The 16,893-nt window shown below is 44.8% G+C and overlaps 2 protein-coding genes and 1 pseudogene across 3 annotated transcripts; 1 reads left to right on the forward strand and 2 right to left on the reverse strand.

The window, feature by feature from the left end:
- Positions 1-1,459: 1,459 nt before the first annotated feature.
- Positions 1,460-6,171, reverse strand: LOC125536211 (AP-4 complex subunit mu). Its single transcript, XM_048699392.1, has 13 exons — positions 5,969-6,171; positions 5,776-5,870; positions 4,815-5,018; positions 4,478-4,594; positions 4,225-4,353; positions 3,417-3,543; positions 2,923-3,026; positions 2,725-2,829; positions 2,540-2,634; positions 2,346-2,433; positions 2,120-2,180; positions 1,959-2,032; positions 1,460-1,804 (listed from the first exon to the last, which is right to left on the reverse strand). The coding sequence occupies exons 1-13, from the start codon at positions 6,024-6,026 to the stop codon at positions 1,706-1,708; spliced, it is 1,356 nt and encodes a 451-aa protein (XP_048555349.1). The 5' UTR covers positions 6,027-6,171; the 3' UTR covers positions 1,460-1,705.
- A 1,352-nt stretch (positions 6,172-7,523) lies between these two features.
- Positions 7,524-7,661, forward strand: LOC125541930 (annotated as a pseudogene).
- A 4,440-nt stretch (positions 7,662-12,101) lies between these two features.
- Positions 12,102-14,897, reverse strand: LOC125536212. Of its 2 annotated transcripts, none has more exons than XR_007294936.1 (2): positions 13,266-14,897; positions 12,102-12,409 (listed from the first exon to the last, which is right to left on the reverse strand). XR_007294936.1 is itself a non-coding variant. In XM_048699393.1 (2 exons), exon 1 carries the CDS (start codon positions 14,765-14,767, stop codon positions 13,592-13,594), a length of 1,176 nt encoding a protein of 391 aa, XP_048555350.1. In that variant the 5' UTR covers positions 14,768-14,895; the 3' UTR covers positions 12,102-12,409; positions 13,575-13,591. The 2 variants fall into 2 exon arrangements, 1 of the variants encoding a protein (XP_048555350.1); XM_048699393.1 differs by having other exon boundaries at positions 13,575-14,895.
- Positions 14,898-16,893: the final 1,996 nt, after the last annotated feature.

Consider the following 16,893-nt stretch of genomic DNA (forward strand, 5'->3'; position numbering starts at 1 on the left):
TCAACATGTACAAATTCAGCTCCTTAGCTGTTCACTCAATATAGCTTAATCTGCTCGGTGGGTTGCATAATCTTCTTACGGCTAAAACTGGAGAATTACTTAAAAAAATCATCCTAAAAGGATATCAGGCTACTGCATCTGGCGCCTGAACCTGACCAAGCGGATTACGTTCACTCACCTATGGCATGGCACACCCACCGGGTGATCCCCCAAAGAGCACCACAGCAATTACCCTAAACCTACGAACAAAATCCAACAAAAGGGACAGAGTGGACTGAGCCCGGACCATTTCCTGCCGGAATTCCGGAATCAAATCGAACGAGATCTCACGAGATGCAAAGCTGATCCGGCCACGAGATCGTGGCCAAGCAGCCGCGCAACTCAGTCACCCCCTTGTGACTCCACGTAGACAACTACGGATCCCGCCCCAAATCGAACGGATCTGCCGTAAACCACGACGAGGAAGACAGAAGAAGCCGCGGCGGGACGGGCAGGAACTCTTCGCGCGAGCAAAAATTCCCTATGCGATCTGAGAGAAGAGAGCAGGTGAGACGGAGGGAGAGGGCCGCACCTTGCCGGCCGCCGCGCGGATCTGTAGGAAGACTGGGCGCGCTCGCGGTCACGCTCGCCGTCGTCGCCGCGTCGTTGGACCTGGCTGCCGAGTGCACTGCGCTGAAACTGCCGAGTTACGGCGAGGAAGAGCAGAAGAAGACGTGGGCCGGGGGTTACAGGTCCTGTGACGACTCCGCGATTACTGGGCTGGCTGGGCTCATCTGGGCTTAAGGCAGCGTGTGTTTGAGGCCCACGTACTTTGGGGAGTGATGTCAACGCTCCAGTGCTGTGAGAACACCCCGTCAAAAAAAAAACTGTTCTGTGAGAACAAGTCGCGCATTCTCGGCTCCAGTGGCCAGCCAAGATCAAGTCGTCGGTGATTGTTCGTTCGTTACTCCAAGGATATACAGTCGTTACTCGTTTGGATTCGTGTTCATATGATCTTCCTTTTCTTGAAACATGCTGAGTGGCAATGTTGAGCACATGGTAGCTTTGTTCGTCCGTAATGTTTGTCCCATAATTACATGCTGATGAGTGGCAAAATTGAGCATGGTAGCTTTGTACGTCTGTAATGTTTGTCAACATAAAAAGAATGAAGCTTCAGACAAGATTGCCACTGTCCTAAAATCCTCATTTCGGGTTCTCATCCGGCATCACCAGTAGAAATACTCCCTCCGTTCCTAAATATATAAGCCCTTTTAGAGATTTCAATATGGACTACATACGGAGCAAAATGAGTGAATCTACACTAAAATATGTCTATGTACATCCGTACATAGTCCGTATTGAAATCTCTAAAAAGGCTTATATTTAGAAATGGAGTATAAAGCAGCCAATGATCCGATGCATTCCATCATATGATTCATCTTCCGTGCTATTTCCGAAGCGAGACAGTTTCAGTTTGTAATTACCAGATGAACAAGAAATTTATTCACTTCTCAGAATACAAACAACCATCATGTATTTTCTGCATATTGCAGAAGGAAAATATAACACTAAAAAAGAAAGTGAGCTACAGGAGCAGAGTGATGTTGGGATCCCCACTATAGAGTTACAATACATGTCACTCTGTCCAAAGCTTCAAGTCTGTCCAAGATAATTGCACAAGGAACAGGTGGGAAGAGCATTCAGAAGAATTGTACAAGCAATGTCCTCATAGGCGAGCTACATACGAGTTGGCCTGTGTCACATATCTCACCCACCTGTATGGATTGTATGTTTTGGATTTCTTCGCTATCTGAAGATATCTGACCTGCAGCGGGGAAGGGAATAGTTCAGTCGTGTGTGGGTGGTGTTGGTGTTCAGGAAGCATAAAAGCTACACATCGATCTACTAGCTGTTCAACAGATAAGAAAATTCTTAAATCATGTTAGTGTTGGCACAGAGATGGCAGCAGATGGTCTTACCTGTAACTTTGAAGCATTGTACATAGGTATAGTGAAGTTCATGTTTACTGGTCCGGCTTCCTTTGTGAGGTTTCCTGTGTTCATAAAGATGTGTGTCACAAAAACATAGTATAATAGTCACTCAGAGCATAGACAGGCCATGCTAGAAGTCAAGAGCATACCATGTGTCTCCTGGGAAAATGTGAGCTTTGCACGAAGGGTATGCTCGGAACCACCAACAATCTGCCAAAAGTTAAACTTGTTCAGCAAAGTACAGCAGATTGGCTAACAAATTCAGGCTTGCATCGCATGTAATCATCTTCGAATAGGGTTTGCATATAATAGAGTTCAAACTCAATGGGGGGAAAACAAGAGTGAACCATAGATAAAATCCTTTTTGGAACTTGCCTTCTTTAGATTCCACTCCAGTCTCCTGGTTCCTTCTTTAAAATCTGTTGTCTGTCCAACTGCTCCAGCTTCCAGTTCAAAACTTGCCCTGCAAAGTAATTCCATAATGCAACCCTTTAACCAATTATCACAAGCAGAATTTAATGTTTAAACTTTGTCTGAACTCAAAAGGACAAAATAAAGCTGCAACTGACCTCATTGTGTAAGAGGGCACTGGCATCTGTACTGTGATTGTGTTGGCAGTGACATTTGCAGGAAAGTCTGCCCGAATTTTCAGTAGAACTTCAGCCTGTGTAACATAAACCAAGATCTTGAATCAAGATACACCAATATCGAAATATTAATTTTATCAGCACCTCAAAAACACAAAATACCTTACCCTAGATGGGCCAGCTTCTTCAATTAGTGCAGTTACACGGAAGGGTGGCTTAAATTCTTGAGTCATCCGGTAGTTCATCACTGGAAATTCTCCATCAGGTGGTATCTACTCATTGGTAAATATGATGGTCAAATTTTGCTGCTGTGCATATTTGGAAGAAAAAAGGAAGAAAAAACAAATCATATCAGTAGTACTTACTAAATGCAGAGTTCTGTCAATGTCAAAACTGTCGAGCTGCACTGACTCATGGAAGTTACAATCATCAAGAACAACGGATCCTCCTCCAGAAGAACTTCTGTAATCTGGTATCAAGCATTTGTAGTATTGTTAATTCACAAGATGTAAGAATAAAGTGATGGTAACCAGATCAAATTTACACGATAGCAACAGCACATCAAACTCACTTTGTTCAAGTGGTAAAAAGCTATAGTGAATACCAAATCTCGGTTAAGATAGGAATTGTTAATAAGACAAAATGCAAATAGAAGGTCTCCACTGATATTAATGATTAAATGTATCCATTGAATAACCCATTAAGAAAAAACTTAACACGTTTTCAACACTATGAGCACAAGATCAAGAACAGCGAAGAAACATAAAATCCAGGTCGTGCTTATAGACATCCAGCAATCAATGAAAGTAGTAGTATAACATTTTCAGGTGATTAAAGGAAGAAAAGTTAACAGCCGTACCATGTGTAGAAGAGCTATTCTTTCCAATGCCCAAATCCTCATTCAGAGCTAGACGGATTTCTGGATTTCCACTAAGGTAACTTTTCATTTGGATGGTTCCATCAATCTCAGAGGTAAGTATATAACCCTGTATAATGAAATTTTAAATAGAAGATAGTAAGCACATGAAAGTACTACTGCTGCATTAGAACAAAGCATGTATTCATCCTGGTTAATATATCACGATAAACAAGATAACAAAACAAACTGCCATTTAACTACTCAGGAGTAGGATCATCATATGTGGTGCCTCACAAAGTGCAAGTATCCCATTTGAGCTATTCAGAACCAAAAGGTCATGTCGTCCCTATCCCATGGATTTGGAATTTTACAGTAAGAGGCAACAAGATGACATCTTATGCATGTCCAATTTTAAGTTGTAAACACAAAGATACTAGTAGGACAAGAAACTGACAGTAAAGAGAATCCACTAACCATACTAACTATAAGCAGCAACTTGAACTACTTAGTAATCACGGCCAGTTCTTTTGGGCGGCTTAAAAAATAAGCTGCCTCTCCCCGGCTTAAAAAATAAGCCGCCTCTAAAATTTGTTGAGACTTCTAAATTAGTTATTACATAACTAGTTTAGAAGCCCCAATGAATAAGAGAGGCGGCTTATGAGAAAAAAGCTGGGGAGGAGGCGGCTTATTTTTTAAGCTGCCAAAAGAACTGGCCCTAATTAATACTACAGAACTGCAACATGTTTGAGATTTCAGGTCAGGAAGAAGAAAAGGAAAAACAACAAGGTATGTGTATATCATAACTTACACTAGAGCTGAATGTCACACTTATTTTTTCAATGATATCAACAAAAATCTCCTCCCTCTTTTTCCCACCAGGCTCATTAGCAACGACAGATTTTGTCACAGCCGTACCCGGCATTCGCTTCGTGCCTTGCTGCATTAGACAATTTGTCAAATTAAACTATGAGATTAACAAAGTAAAATGGTGAGTAGCACACTGCTTGGTCAAGTGAGACCCTAAAGCCATGTTTTCTCGGAATAATAGGCAGAAGTTTTACCATGAACATAGCAGCAGGACCAAGTGGTGGCAACCGTCCGGCATCAACCATGATTGGCTCATTAAATATGTACGACTTCAGAGCCTCGGTAGAAGTTGTTTGTGGGTATCCGAAGTCCTAATTACACAATTCAACACATAAATAATTACATAGTTCTACCAGAAGATGATAGTATTGTGTTTTGTCCTAAACAGATGAATCATACTAGCCAGTTCAAAACCACACTAACTGCTTGATAAACACACATTAAAATTTGCTAGTGGCCCCAAAACATGGTCAAAACAGGTTGCAGTTAATATTGTATGAAGAAAGGTAGTGTGGAATGTAGAGTACTTACAATAACTTCATCGAGCAACTCGTACACTAAAATGAAATTCTTCCTCAGGGAATCTTCATTTAGAACACCGAGATAGTCTTTGGTAACACGTGCGATCCTTTGCAGAAGTTCCAAGAGAAGCGACGGGGAGATATTGACCATTGTGGTTACTACAAAAAATAATCCCGCAACTTTGACATGGACATAATTAACCCCATCGATATTCTGTCATGTACAAAATGTAGAAAATGCCACATGTCAGATCAAGTGGCAAAGAAATGGGTGAATCGACAGAAAGAGGAATGCAATCATTGTTGTCTCTTCCATACACATATGTAACGCTCAATCCTTCATTTTATCAAGAGTCGAATATCCTACAACCCTACAAGATAATCATAATAAACTGTCTGCATCTAACTTAAACTTTTTCCATAAGCAGATCCTCCAAGGCAAGCTTCATGCTTATTTGATATGGAGCTAACAATGCATCATGTTATAACCCTGCTCACTACCCAAAGAACCATAATGGAGAACAGGCACTAAAAGTTTCCTTCCTGGTGAGCTTAGTCCCCACTTCCCAGACCTCCTAAACAGTTGAAGAGTTGCTGGAGGAGGGATTAGTCAACTTTTTTATCAGTCCATCTAAAGCATTTGCCCTAGGAACTACTTACACAGGAATGCAGATGCCCCATATGCAGTTAACCAAATGCTCAATTATGGTGCAAGGAACAAACATACTGGACGCGCAATGACTCCAAACAGAACCGGCGATCCGTAAGCTCATGTTCTATCTGGAAATAGGTGATGCTATTAAGCTTCTCAACACATATTCAAACAACCCATAATAAACATAGCTAATCAGCCTATCACTTCAACGTAACACAACAACTCAGCACCCAAAAACCTCAAAATTAGGATGGTTTATCAGATTGCCCAGTACGAATAACAAGAGACAAGCAGGGAGAGGGGAACAGATGCATACGAACACTGGAGGCGCCTCCTCGGCCTCGTCCTCGTTCCAGAACTTGACCTTCCGGAAGAAGATCTCCGCGCTGCCCTTGGGCACCTCGCCGCGATCTGCATCCCGCCCACCCGCAACATCCCCACCCCAAATCAGCGGCAGATCACGACAACTTCCGCGAGAAAAAACGAAGGGGGCAGGATCCAGATCTTACAGTCGCGGAAGACGATGTGGTCGCCGCGCTGCGACAGCACGAAGAACTGCGAGATCATCTCTCCCCCGCGCGCCCTCCTCTGCCTCGCCGGCCTCCAGCTCCCCTCTCCTCAGGCCCCGCGCTCCGTGGCTGTGACGTGACGCCGCGGCGGTTCGAGGAACGGACAGCGTGAACGAGCACGGGGAGGTGGAGACGAGGGGGGGGGGGGGGGGGGGGGGGGGGGGGGGGGGGGGGGGGGGGGGGGGGGGAGAAGACGCCGACGAGGGCCGCGCGCAGCTGCACGGGTCGCTGGATCAAGCGATCGCGGGCGTTGATTTCTGATCGGACGGCGGCTGACTGGCCACGAGGTTTTTCTTTATCTCGTCCAGCTGGATTTTATTGTCTTGTCTTGTGCGCAGCAGATCAGGCATCAAACTGAGACTTTTGCTGAACTGAGTATTCTTATTCTTTTCCCAAAAAAAAGAGTATTATTCTTATTCTTATTGGAACAAGGAAACTGGATTCGGTAAAAAAGCCTTTTAACTGAATTTGTTTTTTTTAGTGAATTTAACTGGATTTAGTAAATATGAAAAACAAGGAAACTAGATCCTGTAAGGTACAGTTGCACATTGCAATGGATTGCAAGATTGCAGATGGATTTGGGCCTTTCCTTTTCCAAATATGATCCACGTGCAAATAACCATCATCATGCATAAAAATGCACCATAGCTCACAGCCTCACAGCCCAAGACTCCAGCACATCATGATCCAAGGATCGAGCCACTTCCTGTTAAACAGCGTTGCTATGGTGTCAAGGTGGTTCGGTTCAGCCATATATTCTGGTGCAACCGCATAGACTAGATAGATATTCTCTGTAACAATATTCTCCTTATAGTTTATCTCTTGTACTCCAAGTAGCTTATCCCTTGTATCTCAAGTTTCAATCCCAACAACTTGTACGCTATTAGGGAGTTGCGCTCCTGTCTTTATAACACGTAGCCGTCGCCCTGAACTGGGTACGACGTTTCCCACATGGTAATCAGAGCCTAACTCTTCCATTACATCTAGGTTTTCTCTCCTTCACCGAAACCTCCTACCATGGCTTCCTCCAGCGCCTCCAACCCTACCCTCTCTGGCCAAGTCACCGAGCGTCTCACACGCACCAACTACATCCTATGGCGTGCCCAGATCACGCCTCAACTCCGCGGTGCTGGCTTCTTCGGGTATGTGGACGGGAGCATGGCAGAGCCAGCCAAGGTCGTCGTCTCCAAGGACAAGGATGGCAAGGAGGAGACCACCCCGAATCCTCTACATCAACTTTGGATCAGGGAAGACCAGCAGGTATTGGGTTATCCTCTGAATAATCTGTCCAAAAAAGTACTCGTACAGGTGACCGCGATCACCCACGCGCATGAGCTATGGATGGTGTTGGCGAGGATGTTCTCGTCAACCTCGATGTCCCGCATCAACAACATCCATGCCGCCCTCACAAACGCACAGAAGGGGACGCAATCAGTGGCCACGTACTTTGCGCACATGTGCTCTCTCACCGACGAGCTTGCAGCGGCGGATCGGCCACTTCGGGATGACGAGCTGATCTCCTACATCCTCAACGGCCTCGACATGGACTACCAGCTGCTGGTCTCTGCCCTTGACGCCCGCACCACCCCGGTCACGCTTGATGAATTGTTTGCTCAAATGAGTAACTTTGATCAAAGGGTGGCTTTGTTCCCAGGGGCAGGGACCGGAGGTGGCTTCACGTCTTCGGCAACCATCGCCACCCGCGGTCGCGGCGGCTCTCGCTACCGTGGACCCCCTCGCCACAAGGGCAAGAGCTCTGGCGGGGGCAACAGCGGCGGCCAGAACGGCAACAACATGCGCGGCGGCGGCCAGCCCTCCTCCAACAACAACAGGGGTCGGGGCACCAGCTCCTCCAACAGCAACAGATCGTGCCCGGACGCTGTTCGGTGCCAAATCTATGGTAAGCTGGGACACTCAGCTAAAGATTGCTGGTACCGGTTTGAGGATGATGATGATGCACCGTCCTAAGATGAAAAAGTGGCCGGGGCAGCTGAAGCCTCATATGGTGTTGACACGAACTGGTACGTCGACAGCGGAGCCACGAACCACATCACCGGTGAGCTGGAAAAGGTGACCATGCGCGAGAAGTATCGCGGCCAAGATCATATTCACACTGCTAGTGGAGAAGGTATGAAGATTGGTCACATTGGCCATTCTATTATTAAAACCCCTCATAGAAAAATTCATCTCAGAAATTTTTTGCATGTTCCTAGTGCTTCCAAGAGTCTTCTTTCCGTTCATCACATTGCCATTGATAATCATGTCTTTCTTGAGTTTCACCCCTTCTTCTTTTTGATCAAGGATCAGGCCACGAGGAGGGTGCTATATCGAGGTAGATGTGTTCGCGGGCTTTACCCATTGATTCCGGAGATTCGAAGATTCAATAAACAAGTTTTTAGTGCCACCAAAGTCTCCTCTACACGGTGGCACGATCGATTAGTACATGCATCCTTTTCTTTACTTGAGCGTTTGCTTAAGAAAAATAAGCTCCCATATGTTGGAGAGCGTGATGTTGAAATAATTTGTGATTCCTGTCAGAGAGCTAAAAGTCATCAGTTGCCTTATCCTATTTCTACAAGTATTTCTATCAAGCCTTTGCAACTTATTTTTTCTGATGTGTGGGGACCTGCTCCCTCCTCTGTTGGTAGACATACATACTATGCGAGTTTCATTGACGACTATAGCAAATTTAACTGGATCTATCTTCTTAAGAAAAGATCCGATGTATGCCAAGTTTTCCTTAATTTCCAAGCTTTAGTTGAAAGGAAATTCGACACCAAAATCATAGCCCTCCAATCTGATTGGGGTGGCGAATACGAGAAGCTATACTCCTTTTTTCAAAAACTTGGCATATCTCATCATGTGTCGTGTCCTCATGCCCATCAGCAGAATGGGTCTGCTGAACGCAACCACAGACACATTGTCGACGTTGGTTTTTCCCTTCTTGCTGGCGCCTCCATGCCCTTAAAATTTTGGGACGAGGCCTTTCTCACAGCAGTTCATATCATTAATATGCTACCTAGTCGTGTTATCAACAATGAAACTCCAACTGAAAGGCCTCTCTACACCAAAACAGAGTACACTTCTCTCCGTGTGTTTGGATGCGCCTGTTGGCCCAATCTTCGCCCTTACAATGATCGAAAACTCAGCTTTAGGTCCAAACTTAAATGTGTGTTCATTGGCTATAGTGCTCAACACAAAGGCGTAAAGTGCCTTGATGTTTCAACCAGACGCGTCTATATTTCACGAGATGTTGTTTTTGATGAAACAAAATTTCCCTTTGCCACCCTTCATCCCAATGACGGTGCCTTACTTCGTCAAGAAATTCTTCTCTTACCACCTAGTCTCACCGGTCTAGATCAAGGGAGAAATAACTGTAATGATCATGTGATGACTAATCCTCATAACCGTGCACTTGAGCTTTGTGATGATGCAGATGGCAATGGTGCAGAAAATGGCGAAGGAATCACAGAGAACGGTGAAGAAATCAACCCAAACAACCCACATTTCATGTGTCACATAGCGGGGAACAGATCTTCATCGGGATTGGAGCTCCAGTAGCGTGGCAGCAAATCTGCCCCGGGATCTGTGTCGCAGCAGGGCGCCAGCGCGCCAGATCCCGTGTCGCCCGTCAGGCGTGGCGACAGCGACCCAGCAGCGGCCACGCGGCTCGCCTCATCTGGGCCAGAAGCGGCGTCCGGCCCGCACCAATCCCTGGAGGCCACGCGGCAGGAGCCCTCAGCCCGCTAGCCCACGGGCGGACCCCGCCACTACATACGTCGCCAGCTGGGCGCGCGATCCGGCACGGATTCGCCCCAGCCCACGACAAGCGTGCGATCCGAGGCGGATCCGGTCAGGCCCATGGTCTCCACGCGGTCTGGATCTTCTGCGCCTCCCGTCACAGCTTCAGCATCACCCGTCGCCACAGAAGATCCCGCTGACACAGCTGCTGGCGCGGCTGGTGCGTCAGGAGCGCCAGGGGGATCTGCCTCGGGATTGTCTGATCCAGAGGCTGGATCTTCTGTGCTCGCCAACGACGCCGCCTCTTTTGATCAACCTCGTACACAGCTACAGAAGGGAGTAATTCAACCCGTCAATTACAAACAAATAACTAAGTTCGGCTTAGCGTGTACTATAGGTGAACCTGGTACGCTTGATGAAGCTCTCAGGGATACACGCTGGAAAAGGCCATGGAAGAAGAATACATGGCACTTCAGAAAAATAAGACGTGGCATCTTGTGTCTCCACGGCGAGGTAAAAATTTGATTGATTGTAAGTGGGTTTATAGGATCAAAAGGAAGTTCGATGGAACCATAGATCGCTACAAAGCCAGACTTGTTGCAAAAGGCTTCAAACGGCGATATGGCATAGACTATGAGGACACCTTCAGTCGAGTGGTTAAGGCTGCTACTATTCGTCTTGTACTGTCTATTGCTGTTTCCAGGGGATGGAGTCTCAGACAACTAGATGTACAAAACGCGTTCCTTCATGGTGTTCTGGAAGAGGAAGTATACATGAAACAACCTCCTGATTTTGAGAACAATGATAAACCCTTTCATGTGTGTAAGCTTGTAAAGCTCTATATGGATTGAAGCAAGCTCTCAGGGCATGGTATTCTCGTCTCAGTCAGAAACTACAAGCACTTGATTTTGTTCCTTCAAAATCTGATACATCTCTATTCATCTATAATAAGTTCAAAACATCTATTTTTGTTCTTATCTATGTTGATGATATTATTGTCACAAGTTCATCTAATGAAGCAGTGACAGGATTGTTGAAAGACCTAAGTGCTGAGTTTGCTCTTAAAGATTTGGGAGACTTACACTTTTTCCTAGGGATTGAGGTAAAGAAAACCGAAGATGGTTTTCATCTCTCTCAAGAAAAGTATGCTGCTGATTTGGTAAGAAGAGTTGGCTTGCAAGGATGTAAAGCCTCCCCAACTCCTTTATCTAGCACAAAAAAATTGTCACTTGAAGAGGGAGATCTCTTGGGTCAAAGAGGATAGTACTAGATATAGAAGTCTAGTAGGCGCACTTCAGTACCTCACCTTAACAAGGCCAGATATATCATTTGCAGTCAACAAAGTATGTCAATTTCTTCATGCACCCACTACTGTTTATTGGACTGCTGCCAAGCGCATAATGAGATATGTGAAAAATACTATGAGTCTTGGTCTTACATTCACCAAATCTTCATCAACTCTTGTCAGTGCTTCTTCTGACTCTGATTGGGCAGGATGCATAGATGACAGACGTTCCACTGGTGAATTTGCAGTTTTCTTTGGACCAAATCTTATATCATGGTGTGCAAAGAAACAGGCTACTGTATCACGATCTAGCACTGAAGCTGAGTATAAAGCATTAGCAAATGCTACTGCTGAGATTATCTGGGTTTAGTCCATATTGAGAGGGCCGGTTGTGAAGCACACCAAAACCCCATGTTTATGGTGTGACAATCTGGGTGCTACTTATCTGTCTGCTAACCCAGTTTTTCATGCCAGGACAAAACACATTGAGATAGATTTTTATTTTGTCAGAGAAAGAGTTGCAAAGAGACAATTGGATATCCGCTTTGTGCATTCACGAGATCAAGTTGCAGATGGCTTCACAAAAGCATTGCCTACGATTTTTTTTGAAGAATTTAAGCGCAATCACTTGACCAAGTTGTGATTAAGGAAGAGTGTTAAACAGCGTTGCTATGGTGTCAAGGTGGTTCGGTTCAGTCATATATTCTGGTGCAACCGCATAGACTAGATAGATATTCGCTGTAACAATATTCTTCTTCTAGTTTATCTCTTGTACTCCAAGTAGCTTATCCCTTGTATCTCAAGTTTCAATCCCAACAACTTGTACGCTATCAGGGAGTTGCGCCCCTGTCTTTATAACAGGTAGCCGTCGCCCTGAACCTGTCTTTATAACACGTAGCCGTCGCCCTGAACTGGGTACGACGTTTCGTTCCCACACTTCCAACATCAGGAATTCAGGATTCCAGGCACACAACAAACATGCAGGGTGCAGGCAACAAACTATTCTTTTTTCTAGGGAACGAAAGAAACACTCGAGAGAGTTGCCGCTCACAGAAACACAACAACTCCAGCAGCAAAAGACAGGACTGCGATTCGAGGATAAAACGCGACACTGGAGCCTGATAATTAACACGGCGAACAAGTCGCAAAAACAGACACCGCTAGAATTTTCCGCTCACGATTCAGGCTAGGAGACGAACATCTAAGCGAACAACAGAAAAGAGCAAGTATGTTTTGCAAGCTACTGATGTCTGATAGTCCCTAAACCAATCCGCTCGCTCTTCTTATTCAGCTTTTTGATGGGTGGTGAAGGCTCCACTGATGTCACCAGAGAAAAGCTTTTGCAGTCCAGATATCTGAAACAAAAGGGCGTAAACATCAGTTCAAACTCGAATATATTCATCCGAGCAAAAAGCCAGTAGATAGTCCATGCAATTCGAGGATATGATGAACCACACAGAGAAAGGGATGCGGTGACACAGTTTCAGGACAAGAATTTGTTGCATAAAAAGTTCAATACATCTCTGGAAATTACCACAGCTGTGGTTTGCTGCAGTTTCAATTAAACTTTGTAGACAATTTTTAGACGGTTCTATGGACCATTTTTATGAAGTATTATTCTATTAAACTTCCTGATAGGAGCATACGAAAACACAACTTAAAGCTAACTTGAAAGATTATAAAATGCAGCTCATTGACTGTATGATACAGTATTAGCACAATACATATTGTAAGCCCACCAAGTGTTACAGAACCTAAGTCCACATAAAAGAAGCAAACTGACATTTAGTTACTGTTACTTTTTTTTTGCTATAGCCACCTACGAGCTTTATCACAAGTCTAATTCATAACTGTTCCACGTGACCAGTGTAACATTTGCATACGCTTCACAGTTTTACAAAAAATTCAAGCAAAAACGTAATAATGTGCTTTTCTGATGTAAATTCTGATCAAAATAAATTATATGAGAAACAGGCAATAAAATGAAATATCAATAAGATGAATTGTACTAACAACATGATGATCAGGACAACAATAAGGCTGGTGAATTGTTGAATAGGGATCACCATTTAATAGCCATGGGCATGCATCCGCAAATCAAAAGCATCACATAATCAACTTTATGTAGTATGAAGAGTGCAAATAGAATCATGCAATCAGGAGCTAATTGCAAACAATGGCCTTACAAATAAAGGCGAGCCTTAAACTTACTTTCTTTCATCCATGCAGGGTGCCTTATTTGCTTCACCATAAGTTCCCTAAGTTGCTTTGCTTCGGGGACGACAAATACTATGAATCCCCAAACTAATCTGGGGATATTCTACAGTCTACAGACTTTTGGGAGAACTCATCTAGATGCTACAACAGATTACCAGCTACCCATAGACGTAGGATTGATTACCACACAACATAAGACTAACATGACAGACACGAAATTAAAAGCAGAAGTGACAGCAAAGGAGCAGTCTATGTAGGAATTCCTCCAACCATGCTATCCTACACCATTTTGATGGAATATACCTCACCAATCGCATCAACTAAAACATCCTCCTGGAATTGTCATCTTCCCTCAGGAACGGCAGATTCTGCAAATTCTCCATTATATCATCTGATGCATCAACATCCAAATCAAACCCAATGTCACCATCCGCACCAAAATGCAACATCATGCTGTCATCAGTTGCCTTTGCCACCTCATTTATGTTAATTCCTCTTGAATTCTCAGTGTGTCCAGTCTCTGCATTTTCACTCCAATCAGGCCCAAGCAAAGATGGCTCAATGCCGCTCTCCACACCGCCAGAAGCATGCTTTTTGAGGCCTCCCCCAACCTTCTTGCGGGCTGCTGTCTTCTTGATTTTACCTCTAGGCGGCCCTGCCACAGTGCCACCACCAGCACTCTTATTCCCAGGATGTGCATTTGATGGCGGTGCATTGGCATTAGGATGTCCAACTCCAACATTATTCCCAACATTCTGCTTACCAAAATTATCCGTAGGTGCTGGCTGAGATGCTGGCTGTGGAGCAGATGAATCCCGTGGCATCGGGAAGAAGGGCTTCCAGTCAGTACTCAGATCAGCGGGCTTAGGAAACCCCATTGGGATGAAACCCCAGGCGCAGTAGTAAAAGTCGGTGCCGGGCACAATAGGCGGAGCAGCCGGGAGCTCGGTGGCCACGAACGCTCGCCGGCACCCGGCGCTCGCGCACATGAGCGAGCGCCCCACCAGCAGGCGCTCGTACTGGTGCACATGGCAGCAGTGGGGGCAGACCGTCCAGAACGTATCTTCTGCGGCGGAGGCGCCGCCGGGAGCAGCAGGAGCGGGAGCGGCGCCGGTGGAGGTGCCCTCGGAGAGGTGGGCGAAGGCTTCTTCAACGGCGCGGAGGGCGGTGTCGGCGCCGGGGTGGGGATTGCGGCGAGGGGCGAGGAGGTTGGCGAGGCGGCGGAAGGCCCGCTTGACGTCGGCGCTGTCGGGGTTGGGCTGGAGCTGGAGGATGGCGAGGGGATCGGGGCGGCCGGAGGGGAGGAGGCGCTGGGCGGCGAGGTGGACGTCGGCGACGGCGAGGAGCTCGTCGGCGCCGGGGAGGAGGGGGTCGGCGTCCACCGCATGCTCCGCAAAGCGCTTGCAGCCGACCAGGTCGCGCGCGGCGAGGAGCTTGGCAGCGATCTCCAGCGACCGGGCCGGCTCCACGCCGCCGCCACCGGCGGAGGAATCCATGCGGTGCGGGTACGGGTGGGGGTGGGGGAAGTCAGCGAGTGCTTGTGGGGGCACAGCTGTCAGACCGGCGCTTAAGACCTTCTCGTTCCGACGAGACAGCTGGTGAGTGTTGTGAGAGCAAAATCGCCGCTTGGAGGCTTGATGGTGAGCATCTCTCTCACCCTCCCTGTTTATATAGACCACCGTTAAAAAGATTTCCTCTCTACTAATTTCTAATCACCCCTATTTACAGCGATTTATTTACTACGATTTACAAAGATTATATTTGTTTCGTAACAGTTACAATACCAATGGTAATAATTTAAACGTTCATTTTTTTCAACAGCTCTATTCTAACGGTTCGTTTTCAACGGCTTTATTCCACATCTAACGGAGTACTATTTTTTACCGACCATATTTTCAGACATGATTCTTCCACTTTGATCATGCTAATGTGCTAGCAATGTGTTGATGTTAAGACGCCTCTTTGAAATCTTTGAATTTATGCAAAGCATAAAGAAACAGGAATTTGTACAAAGCATGTGCCTAAATTGTTGCACAAATAAAAAAATGTCATGTTAAATTAGCACACAATGTGTATGAAGTTGGAATCGAATTAAGAAGGTAGATTCATATCTTGTCTTTGTTTGTTTCTTTTGATCTAAATTTAGAATAACATGATAGTGTGTCCATAACTTCATATGTTATTGAATGCCAAAATGACAACTAGGAGCATTTTGATTATGCGTCGATTAAGATGAATTCTTGTTCGCATCGTAGTAACAAAAAAAGAGAGAAAGGCGTTTTGGAGGCCGAGCTCCATGGAGGCCTTTATTTTTAAAAAATCAAATTCAAACTTTTATGGTTCAAAAAATTCTGAAAAAAATATGCGTGTACGTAAGGATGTTACTCACATGTGTGTAAAAATTCATGATGAAATACCTTGAGTTGCGACCTCTACAAAAAAGACAAATTCATGGCCTGGGAGGATGGATAGTATCATGTGTTAAACAGCCTCAGATTTATCTTTTTTGCACAGCCCTTATTTCAATGTATTTTCAACTGAAAATAAGCACACATATGTATTATGCCTTCATATATACCTGTAATTTTTTTCATAATTTTTGAAATGTAAAAATATGAATTTCAATGAAATTTCAAATTTGAATTTGGAGGCCTCACTGCAGCCCGAGCTCCAAAAGGGATTTCCAAAAAAATCATCCCTAAATAACAATTTGATGTTTGCTTGTTACCAAGCTGGTGTGTAGACATATTTTGCGCCAATAAATTATCCTCATTCATCGGTCAGTCTTTTCCTTCCATGAATCTGGTTTCACTAACATTGATGAAGAAGGTAGACCAGTGGATCAAAAGATATATTGATCTATGATTAGATCCTTGCATTATCTTTGTGCATGTGTGCCATATTTCAAGTCACTCCAGAGAGACGTCTTATGATGGTTAAGAAACCCTAGATATCTTGTTTATACCTGAAAATTTGGGCTTTGGTATATTTAAGGATGCCACCTTTGATCTCGTAAGTTATTCATATTCAAATTACACGAGAGATCGCGTAGATAGGAAGTCCACCTCCATAACATCCCAATTCCTTGGGAGATGTTAGTTAGTCGGGCCTCGAAGAAACAAATCTTTGTTTCCGTTTACACCATTGAAGAGAATACACTATTGTGATTGAAGATGGATAGATTAGAAGTTTTCTCGCAAAAAGAAGAAGTCAAATACATTGTCGTCAGTAATTGTTGGCCCAATTATTGTGGATGAAGCAAACACTGAGAGATTTTGATGTGATCTTTGACAAGGTGCCTCTTTTGCGTGATAATGAAACTGCAATATCCATATCCAACAACCTCGTCCAATACTTCCAAACCAAACACATAAAATCTTTAACACTTCTTTGGGGATCATGTGCTTCGAGCAAAAATTGGGACAAGTTATGTGGGGATGGATAAACAATTAGTGGGCATCTTCACCAAGCCCCTAGGGTGAAACTAGATTTTGTGTGTTAAGGCATGAGCTCACTATCATCGAGCCTCAAAGCTTGGAGTGAAATATTGCTCACACACTTATACTTAAATTGTTATCTAATTTGGATGTATGTGTAGAAATAGGGTGTGTGACTCAATTCA

This window comes from Triticum urartu, chromosome 2 (genome assembly GCF_003073215.2).
Source record: "Triticum urartu cultivar G1812 chromosome 2, Tu2.1, whole genome shotgun sequence".
In the NCBI taxonomy this organism is placed as follows: domain Eukaryota; kingdom Viridiplantae; phylum Streptophyta; class Magnoliopsida; order Poales; family Poaceae; genus Triticum; species Triticum urartu.